Consider the following 12,124-nt stretch of genomic DNA (forward strand, 5'->3'; position numbering starts at 1 on the left):
CCATGGGGACTGGAAATCACATCTAACAGAGGGTTAGGAATCATAGCTGGAAATGTTGGTCACCAAACCTTTGTCAGACCCACCAAACAATTTGACAATCACAATCATTGGTGTCTTCTGATTCCTGCTCTACTTTCACTTGACTTCATTCTTTAGAGAAGTTTTTAAGACATTTCAAATTTCTGTAACTTTTCTGCATGTCAGCTTTTAAACTATTGTCTCTTCTTAAGGACTATCAAAGTAAAATGAGACAGGACTATGTCTTAAATTTAAGAAAATGGAAAGAGCTGCTGATTGGAATTGCTCATTGAGTGGAATTTCTGAGACAACAGCCATCAGGAGGGAGCTTTGAAAAATACTAATGCCCAGATCTCACCTTTAGTGGTTCTGATTTAAGCACCCTGGAGGTAGAGTCCAGATATCAGGACTAATAATTCTAATACACAACCAAGGTTGAGACTCCTACAAAACGCTTGATTCATGATTGCTTCTGTGTAGGTCTTATCTTTATTTCTCTATAGTCCCTGCTGATAGACAGCCATGGAACTGCTGACCATGCAGTCTTTTTGTATTTCTGGTCTCACCTGAAGACTGTACAGTCGGTCTCCCCCAAGGGCTTCTCCTTCAGTCCTGCTTCCTATGCATCTCAGATCCAAGACCAGCAAAGTCCATGCCACCATCCTGTGTGTTGTTTTTCCTTTTTTTATGACCAAGAGCTTTTAAAAACTTTTTTGGAGATCATATCCCCAGACAGTCATATCAGTCATTACAGCATCTCTGATTTCTGCGATCTCTCTGGAACCACTCCTGCCTTGAATTGCACTGCCTCAATGATCACCCATTCCCTTCTGTGAGTTGCCAGACTCCGGCAACTTTCTAGCCTCTGGTTTTGCTCTATTTTGTGCAAGGGAATGACATTACATTCTTTTCCTCATGTTGTTATTGGTGCATGATAGTTGTACATAACGATGGGATTTGTACCTACATATAATATAACGATATAATTTGGCCAATATCCCTACCCAGCACTTCCTCCCTTTCTGCCTCCCACCCCTATTGCCTTTCCTATCCTGATCTCCCTTTGATTTTTAGGAGATGCAACCCCCCACACACACCTTTATTTTCCTTTTTTCTCTGAAGCTTCTGTTTAATGACATTACTTTTAACTAAGCTCTGGCTTTGCTTATTCCAAGGGCAATAGAGACAATGATATTTTTGATCCAGAGTTTAATGTATGTAAAAGACAATTCAACATGGCTATCTGTGTACATGCCTGCTTAACTGGAGGATATCTCCTTAAACTGATGTCTCATTGGTCAATCTACCATGCCTAGCTGAGTGCAGAACAAGTAGAAAACAAGACGATATGCAATATAAAATTCTAATCACACCAAGAAGCAATCAACATTTGGGGTATGCTTACTGCTTTGATTTTGGAGAGGCCATATTAACAGAATAAATAACCTTAAGTCAAGCTGCAATCCAAAGACAACGTAAGGGCTTAAGTAACAACAAGAACACTAGCAATTCATTGAACTAGAGATTTTGAACATACAATTCAGAGTAGGGCCCCTCACTGTGGAAAAACATACTTGGTGAGTCTGACAATCACAATCATGGGTGTCATCTGATTCCTGCTATACCTTGACTTCATTCTTTAGAGAAATTTTTAAACCTAGATTATGTTTTTAAATGTTTTCTAGTTTCTCTGAAAATATTAATTTTTCTATTGCAAAAATCTGCTTATTAGTTTGAGCTGATCCCTCAGAGGAAAAAAAAAAGGTAGGGAAATTCAACTAAACCTTATTACATTTAAAGTGGAAGTCTGCTTTTAATATGTTTTGCCAAGTATTCTGACCCTTTCAGCTAGGAGACTATGGGAGGTAGGAAGTGGGGGCAGCACTAGGCATCTCTAACAAGAGCAAAGTGAAGGTGTTGAGGGGATAGGGGAGGTCGACCAGTAAGGTGTGGTTGGGGGTGGGAAAATATTCACGTAGACAGGTAGAAACATTCCCATGGGACTTTGCAAGTAAGTGATTTAGAACATTTATGTTGTATAAATGAATACCCCCTCCTAGGACATCTCACTACAGCAACACATGGATCCAGAAGCTGGGATCAATAGGACAGCTGTCACCGAGTTCATTCTACTGGGCCTGGTGGAAACAGAAAAGCTACAGTCCATGCTGTTTGTGCTCTTCTTCTTTGCCTACCTGGTCACAGTGGGGGGCAACCTCAGCATCCTGGCAGCCATCTTGGTGGAACCCAAACTCCACACCCCCATGTACTTCTTCCTGGGGAACCTATCAGCGCTGGACATTGGGTGCATCTCTGTCACTGTTCCTCCCATGTTGGATCGTCTTGTGTCCCACAAGCGTACAATTTCCTATGATGCCTGCCTCACACAGCTCTTCTTCTTCCATCTGTTGGCTGGAATGGACTGCTTCCTGTTGACTGCCATGGCCTATGACCGATTCCTGGCCATCTGCCGGCCCCTCACCTACAGCACCCGCATGAGCCAGACAGTCCAGAGGATACTGGTGGCTGCGTCCTGGGCTTGTGCCTTCACCAATGCACTGACCCATACTGTGGCCTTAACTACCCTCAACTTTTGTGGACCCAAAGAAGTGAATCACTTCTACTGTGACCTCCCCCAACTCTTCCAGCTCTCCTGTTCCAGCACCCAGCTCAACGAGCTGCTGCTCTTCGCTGTGGGTTTCATAATGGCAGGAACCCCTGTGGTTCTCATCATCAGCTCCTATATCCACGTGGCAGCTGCAGTCCTGCGAATCCGCTCAGCTGAGGGCAGGAAGAAGGCCTTCTCCACATGCGGCTCCCACCTCACCGTGGTTTGCCTTTTTTATGGGACAGGCATCTTCAACTACATGCGCCTGGGTTCAGAGGAGGCTTCAGACAAGGATAAAGGGGTTGGTATTTTCAACACTGTCATCAACCCCATGCTGAACCCACTCATCTACAGCCTCAGAAACCCTGATGTGCAGGGTGCTCTGAGGCGAGTATTTGTGAGAAGGCAGTGGCTGACCTGAGAAGTGACAGGATTCCTCCTTTCCTGCCTTCTCTGGACAGGAAACTTTGCCACGAAGGCAACAATCAATTAAAAATGGTCCATAACCATTTTCCCTATCTCTTAATGCCTGAAGATTAGTGTTATGTGTTTGTCCTACAAGGAGACCCTGCATAATTCATTCATTTACCCATTCAATAAGTACCTGTTGAATTACTTCTATAATTCAGACTGTCTTTGAAGAAATTGGTGGACAGAATAGACAAAAGTCCCTTGACTCGTGAAACTCACAGGCTGTAAAATTCAGCAAGATTTATTTAGACACCACACATAGTGTATCACACAGTGACACTGCTATAAAGAAAAGCAAGTGTGAGGGCTATAAAGTTAGATACTGCCAAGCAAGGTACCTGGGCACGTGGCTACCTTATTTTTTACTATGCCCACTTTCTGGGTGGAGTTTAAGCCCCAGAAGCCCTGTATGTCTGGGATCAATGTCCCAAAGGATATTGGAAATGGAAGGGGACATGGTAAATTGGAAAATTCCATTTGGTTCATCACAGCTAAAGTATCTAAAAATGTCACTGTAAAGTTTCCTTCTGGTGGGTATATGAGATTCCCTTCAGACCAGAGTGCAGAAAGTTTTCTTTAAAAACCACAGGCCCAGGACCAGGGATAATCTCACCCAATTTAGCCTTTCACTCCAAGAAGATCAGTTCCTTTCTCCACTGTCACATAAGAATCTCATGGATGTTTAGGGGACAGGAACGGTGTAGATAAGGAAAAACTCCACAGAATAGAAATTACATTAATGTACACATGATCCATATTAAGATAAAAAAATAATGACCCATCTCCACCCCTTGTCATGTATTTTTATCTATTTGATAGGTCACCTTCCTCACACATATGGGAAAGCCTTTGAAAGAATATTTACATCCCAGCCAGGTCCTTGGCCTATTCAATGTGAAACACCCAAGGCAACCTTCCCTTTCCAACCTCCTTGCTCAGAAATTTTACATATCATTAAATGTCCCTGGGGGTGATAGTGATGTCTATCTGTGTGCTGTGTGTCTTCCTTTCTTCCACACATCCTTCCTTCCCACCTCTTTTTCTCTCCTTCATCTTTTTCTCTCTTTCTTTCTTTCATGGACTAACCTGAATATTTGATTTAAGGCATACAAGTGAAACTTGTCATTAAATACATTTTCTTATTTGTGCTTGAATTATAATTCCCTTTCATTTCCCAAATATGTTTAACAAGTATAAACCACATCTTCCCTGCCTCCTTGCCTGTCCTTCTTTTTTCATTATCCCATTTCTAATCATTCAACTTTTGGTGATGCTTCTAACTTTTTTTATTAATACATCAGTACAGCTCTAACTCAGAACATTTCCTCATCTTGATGTTAAGCCAAACTTTAGCCCATTGTTCCTGATTCCTGTCTTCTCTCCAGTCTCCCCGGGAGGATCACTGACTCTCTGGATGATTCTTCTGGCTCTCTGCTGTGTCGTCCCTGTGCCCGTCCTCTGGCTGCACCTGGGGCTTGGCCTCATTGTGATTTCTTCTCAGAGACCAGAGATTGAAGGATGGACTGAGATGGATGCAAAGAAAAAAAAATCTGAAAGCGGGAGGTAGAATGGTGTGGAGTAGAGCAGTGGAAATTGAATATGAGACTATCAGGAGGAGAGTGGTGGATGGGATGGTGAGAAAAAGAGGTAAGAAGGAGGGGCAGAGGTGAGGGAGAAAACATGAAGGAACAGGAGATGAGAAGGGATGAGGGGATTTGGGGAATCAGACAAAATACTTCAGGAATGTCAATGAGAAAACAAATGACTGCAGAATAAATGAAGAATGGACAGGGAAGGAGGAAGAGGAGGAAAGTCATTGTGTGGAATCCCTTCCATCAGTGTGTGTGACCGACTAATAACCTGCTTCAGCAGCTTTGAGGTCATTGTTGGGCCTTGACCTTCCTACCAAGAAAAACAGAGGAGTCGTGATGCCATTACCTGGGTACTTCTCCTCTTCAGCGTCCTCTGCTAGGGGGTGATTATAGAAGGACCCAGCATGAGAGTGACATGCAGGAGTGAGGTTGGGGGGGGGAGCTGGGATGTGTGTTCTGGGAGATCATCCTCCATGACCATCAGCCATCAAAGCCCTCAGCCTCTCTGCCTTTGGGCCCACACCTGACAATTCTGTATGAAACACAAGATGCAGTGTGTCTCTTTCCTGACACTCTTGAGTCTCCAGATACTTTGGGGTGGAAGACAGTATTCTACTCTCAAAGGAAAAAATCCTTGTGAACAGAATCTGGGGATGTGGGTTGTACTCACAGCATCCCAGCTCCTCCTCTGCTCTGTGGTCCTGGCAGGTTCCTGACCATGGTGGGCTCATTCCCTCCTGTACAAGGGAGTGGGACAAGATCATCTCTCCACAGTCTTTATGTTTAGTGACATCTGAGTATTATCATCTGCCTGTAAACATCAAAAAACATTTTGAGGGCATTATCTACCACCCTTTATATCACTCCATGTACCCCAGGAGCATTTAACACAGCCCCAACTCATCTTACATATGACCCCAAAAGGTCCCCAGGGCCTTGGCAGTGGCTACTTCTGAAAAGTTACCCCTTGCTCATCTCCTGCCCATCCTCCAAGACCAAAATATTTCCTGACAAGTGCAGAAGTTCTATTTCCCTTGGGTTTTCTCTCTTTGTACCCCAAATGTATATATATACTTATTTTAAGATTTTCCAGAAATGTCATACCTGATTATGGAAACATTTACTTGATAGCATTTGTCAATTAGAAAATAAAAATCAGTATAATAGAGGAAAGGGACCAGGAGTTGGAGGAAGGGAGGGGTGAAGGGAGTGCTAGAGAGTGATATTGGCCAAATTATATTGTTATGTTGTGCAAATATACAAATGTGTAACAACAAATTCCATCAATGTTTACAACTATAATGGATCAATAGAACAAGTGTATGAGTGGGCGGGGGGAATCATACAAAAAAGAAAGCACCAATCAAAAATAAATAAATTTGAGCAGCCTGCAGCAGGGTCCCGGAGATCCAGGCCAACTGATTCGCGTGGCCTGCCCTGCGGCTACAGAAGGCGTGGCGCCTCAGTGAAGCCATAAATTAGCAAGCAGGGAGGTTAGGGAAGGCCATTAGGTGGAATCCCACCAGCCAAGCCCACACGGACCCTTGGGCCGAGCACGGGATCTCAGAAGGGGAAGGAAGCGGTACAGTCCCATCCCCCACAGCGGACACTCCACCGAGGCAGTCAGCGGCCACCATCCGGGAAAGCTGAAGGATACACCGCCACTCTCCTTCAGAGTGCAACATCAAAACAGCTGACACTCCATCCAGGCAGTCAGCGGCCACCATCCGGGAAAGCTGAAGAATACACCACCACTCTCCAACAGCTTGCAACATCAAAACAGCCAGCAGCAGGACCCCGGAGATCCAGGCCAACTGATTCCCGCGGCCTGCCCCGCAGCTACAGAAGGCGTGGCGCCTCAGAGAAGCCATTAATTAGCAAGCAGGGAGGTTAGGGACTGCCATTAGGTGGAATCCCGCCAACCAAGCCCACCGCCCATGCCCGGAACAGGCCCAGCGACCTGCCAGCATTGTAGTCACGACACCCCAATTGGAATAGGGACAGAGCAGAGCCGCCTTCCACTCCCGGAACAGGCCCAGAGAGCCGCCAGCGTGGTAGACATGTCACCCCAATTGGAGTAGGGGCACAGCCGCCGCCCGCACCTGCAAGGGAGACTTTTCAAGTATACAAGAGCAACATAAATAAATAGGGGGTAAATTTCAAAACACAACAGTTGCACCAAGCAGAAAGAAACGCGAGCAGTATGAAAAGACAAGGAAAGAAAGGACCACAAGCAATGCAGGTCAACTCAACTTTAGAAGAGGTAATAGCTGCAACAGATGGAATATCAGATAAAGAGTTCAGGATATACATGCTTCAGATGATCTGGAGTCTCAAGGAAGACATGAGACAGCAAAATCAGACAATGAAAGATCACATTGACAAACAAATCCAGGAAGTACAAGATCAATTTCACAGGGAGATAGAGGTTATAAAAAACAAACAAATTGAAATTCTAGAAATGCAGGAAACAATAAACCAACTTAAAAACTCAATTGAGAATACTACCAGCAGAGTAGATCACTTAGAAGAGAGAACATCAGACAATGAAGACAAAGTATTTCAACTGGAAAAGAACATAGACAGCTCAGCAAGTCTGCTAAGAAACCATGAGCAGAACATCCAAGAATTATGGGACAATATCAAAAGACCAAATTTAAGAGTCATTGGGATACAGGAAGGCACAGAGCTCCATTCCAAAGGAATAAACAGTCTATTCAGTGAAATAATACGAGAAAACTTCCCAGAATTGAAGATTGAGACAGAATCCCAAATCCTAGAAGCCTACAGGACGCCGAATGTGCAAAATCATAAGAGATCCACACCTAGACACATTATAATGAAGATGTCCAACATACAGAATAAGGAGAGAATTTTAAAAGCTGCAAGAGAAAGAAAGCAGATTACATTTAGGGGTAAACCAATCAGGATAACAGCTGATCTCTCAACACAGACTCTGAAAGCCAGAAGATCCTGGAATAACATATTTCAAACACTGAAAGACAATGGGCTCCAACCAAGAATCGTGTATCCGGCGAAATTAAGCTTCAGGTTAGAAGATGAAATTAAAACCTTCCACAATAAACAAAAGTTAAAAGAATTTGCAGCTAGAAAACCTTCTCTTCAAAAAATCCTTGGCAAAACATTACAGGAAGAGGAAATGGAAAATAACATTGAAAACCAACAATGGGAGGTAGGACAGTAAAGGGGGGAAAGTAGTCAAAGAGGATAAAAAATCAGGTTTAGTAACATCAATAAACAAATATGGATAGAAGAATAAACCATATCTCAATAATAACCCTAAATGTTAATGGCTTAAACTCACCAATTAAGAGACACAGGCTAGTAGAATGGATCAAAAAACAAGACCCAACAATATGCTGTCTACAGGAGACGCATTTGATAGGAAAAGATATACATAGACTGAAGGTGAAAGGTTGGGAAAAATCATATCACTCATATGGACCGCGGAAACAAGCAGGAGTGTCCATACTCATATCTAATAAAATAGATTTCAAGCCAAAGCTAATCAAAAGGGATATAGAAGGACACTTCATACTGCTCAAGGGAACCATACACCAACAAGACATAACAATCATAAATATATATGCCCCAAATAATGGTGCAGCTGTGTTCATCAAGCAAACTCTTCTCAAGTTCAAGAGTCTAATAGACCAACATACAATAATCATGGGAGACTTCAACACACCTCTCTCACCACTGGACAGATCTTCCAAACAAAAGTTAAATAAGGAAACTATAGAACTCAATAACACAATTAACAACCTAGACTTAATTGACATATATAGACTATACCACCCAACATCAAGTAGCTACACTTTTTTCTCAGCAGCACATGGAACCTTCTCAAAAATAGACCATATACTATGTCACAGGGCAACTCTTAGACAATACAAAGGGGTAGAGATAATACCATGCATCTTATCTGATCATAATGGAATGAAACTGAAAATCAATGATAAAAGAAGAAAGGAAAAAGCAAGCATCACCTGGAGAATGAACAATAGGTTGCTGAGTGATCAATGGGTTTTAGAAGACATCAAGGAGGAAATTAAAAAATTCCTAGAGTTAAATGAAAACACAGACACAACATATCGGAATCTATGGGACACATTGAAAGCAGTTCTAAGAGGAAAATTCATTGCTTGGAGTTCATTCCTCAAAAAAAGAAAAAACCAACAAATAAATGATCTCATACTTCATCTCAAAATCCTAGAAAAAGAAGAGCAAAACAACAGCAAAAGAAGTAGAAGGCAAGAAATAATTAAAATCAGAGCTGAAATTAATGAAATTGAAACAAAAGAAACAATTGAAAACATTGACAAAACTAAAAGCTGGTTCTTTGAAAAAATAAATAAAATTGACAGACCCTTAGCCATGCTAACGAAGAGAAGAAGAGAGAGAACCCAAATTACTAGCATACGGGATGAAAAAGGCAATATCACAACAGACACTTCAGAAATACAGAAGATAATCAGAAATTACTTTGAATCCTTATACTCCAATAAAATAGAAGATAGTGAAGGCATAGATAAATTCCTTGAGTCCTATGATCTGCCCAGATTGAGCCAGGAGGATATAGACAACCTAAACAGACCAATAACAATAGAGGAAATAGAAGAAGTCATCAAAAGACTACCAACTAAGAAAAGCCCAGGACCGGATGGGTATACAGCAGAGTTTTACAAAACCTTTAAAGAGGAACTAACACCAATACTTTTCAAGCTATTTCAGGAAATAAAAAAAGAGGGAGAACTTCCAAATTCATTCTACGAGGCCAACATCACCCTGATTCCGAAACCAGACAAAGACACATCAAAGAAGGAAAACTACAGACCAATATCTCTAATGAACCTTGACGCAAAAATCCTCAATAAAATTCTGGCGAATCGGATTCAAATACATATCAAAAAAATTATACATCATGATCAAGTAGGATTCATCCCTGGGATGCAAGGCTGGTTTAATATACGGAAATCAATAAATGTTATTCACCACATCAATAGACTTAAAAATAAGAACCATATGATCATCTCAATAGATGCAGAAAAAGCATTCGACAAAGTACAGCATCCCTTTATGTTCAAAACGCTAGAAAAATTAGGGATAACAGGATCATACCTCAACATTGTAAAAGCAATCTATGATAAGCCACAGGCCAGCATCATTCTGAATGGAGAAAAATTGAAGGCATTCCCTCTAAGATCTGGTACAAGACAGGGATGCCCTCTCTCACCACTTCTGTTCAACATAGTCCTCGAAACACTGGCCAGAGCAATTAGACAGACGAAAGAAATTAAAGGCATAAAAATAGGAAAAGAAGAACTTAAATTATCACTATTTGCAGATGATATGATTCTATACCTAGCAGACCTAAAAGGGTCTACAAAGAAGCTATTAGAGCTAATAAATGAATTCAGCAAAGTGGCAGGATATAAGATCAACACGCATAAATCAAAGGCATTCCTGTATATCAGCGACAAATCCTCTGAAACGGAAATGAGGACAACTACTCCATTCACAATATCCCCCAAAAAAATAAAATACTTGGGAATCAACCTAACAAAAGAGGTGAAAGATTTATACAATGAAAATTACAGAACCCTAAAGAAAGACATAGAAGAAGACCTTAGAAGATGGAAAAACATACCCTGCTCATGGATAGGCAGAACTAACATCATCAAAATGGCGATATTACCAAAAGTTCTCTATAAGTTCAATGCAATGCCAATCAAAATCCCAACAGCATATCTTGTAGAAATAGATAAAAGAATCATGAAATTCATATGGGATAATAAAAGACCCAGAATAGCAAAAACAATACTAAGCAGGAAGTGTGAATCAGGTGGTATAGCGATACCAGACTTCAAACTATACTACAGAGCAATAGTAACAAAAACAGCATGGTACTGGTACCAAAACAGGCGGGTGGACCAATGGTACAGAATAGAGGACACAGTAACCAATCCACAAAACTACAACTATCTTATATTTGATAAAGGGGCTAAAAGCATGCAATGGAGGAAGGATAGCATCTTCAACAAATGGTGCTGGGAAAACTGGAAATCCATTTGCACCAAAATGAATCTGAATCCCTATCTCTCGCCGTGCACAAAAGTTAACTCAAAATGGATCAAGGAGCTTGATATTAAATCAGAGACACGGCATCTGATAGAAGAAAAAGTTGGTTATGCTCTACACGCTGTGGGATCGGGCTCCAAATTCCTCAATAGGACACCCATAGCGCTAGAGTTAACAAATAGAATCAACAAATGGGACTTACTCAAACTAAAAAGTTTTTTCTCAGCAAAAGAAACAATAAGAGAGATTAACAGGGAGCCTACATCCTGGGAACAAATCTTTACTCCACACACTTGAGATAGAGCCCTAATAACCAGAATATACAAAGAACTCAAAAAATTAGACAATAAGATAACAAATAACCCAATCAATAAATGGGCCAAGGACCTGAACAGACACTTCTCAGAGGAGGACATACAATCAATCAACAAGTACATGAAAAAATGCTCACCATCGCTAGCAGTCAGAGAAATGCAAATCAAAACTACCCTAAGATACCATCTCACTCCAGTAAGACTGGCAGCCATTAGGAAGTCAAACAACAATAAGTGCTGGAGAGGATGTGGGGAAAAGGGCACTCTTGTTCATTGCTGGTGGGACTGCAAATTGGTGCAGCCAATTTGGAAAGCAGTATGGAGATTTCTCGGAAAGCTGGTAATGGAACCACCATTCGACCCAGCTATTCCCCTTCTCGGTCTATTCCCTAAAGCCCTAACAAGAGCATGCTACAGGGACACTGCTACATCGATGTTCATAGCAGCTCAATTCACGATAGCAAGACTGTGGAACCAGCCTAGATGCCCTTCAATAGATGAATGGATAAAAAAAATGTGGCATTTATATACTATGGAGTATTATTCTGCATTAAAAAATGACAAAATCATAGAATTTGGAGGAAAATGGATGGCATTAGAGCAGATTATGCTAAGTGAAGCTAGTCAATCTTTAAAAAACAAATACCAAATGACTCCTTTGATATAAGGGGAGTAAACAAGGACAGGGTAGGGACGAAGAGCTTGAGAAGAAGATTTACATTAAACAGGGATGAGAGGTGGGAGGGAAAGGGAGTGAGAAGGGAAATTGCATGGAAATGGAAGGCGATCCTCAGGGTTATACAAAATGTCATATAAGAGGAAAGGAGGGGTAAGACAAGAGAATACAAATAGAAGAAATGATTTACAGTAGAAGGGGTAGAGAGAGAAAAGGGGAGGGGAGGGGAGGGGAGGGGAGGGGGGATAGTAGACAATAGGACAGACAGCAGAATACATCAGACACTAGAAAGGCAATATGTCAATCAATGGAAGGGTAACTGATGTGATACAGCAATTTGTAT

General features: G+C 41.6%; 1 protein-coding gene across 1 annotated transcript; it reads left to right on the plus strand.

Moving 5' to 3' along the window:
- The first annotated feature begins 2,099 nt into the window (after positions 1–2,099).
- LOC144256244 (olfactory receptor 3A2) lies at positions 2,100–3,047 on the plus strand. The gene has a single exon (XM_077801338.1). It carries the CDS (start codon positions 2,100–2,102, stop codon positions 3,045–3,047), a length of 948 nt encoding a protein of 315 aa, XP_077657464.1.
- Positions 3,048–12,124: the final 9,077 nt, after the last annotated feature.

This window comes from Urocitellus parryii, chromosome 7 (assembly GCF_045843805.1).
Source record: "Urocitellus parryii isolate mUroPar1 chromosome 7, mUroPar1.hap1, whole genome shotgun sequence".
NCBI classification, from domain to species: Eukaryota; Metazoa; Chordata; class Mammalia; order Rodentia; family Sciuridae; genus Urocitellus; species Urocitellus parryii.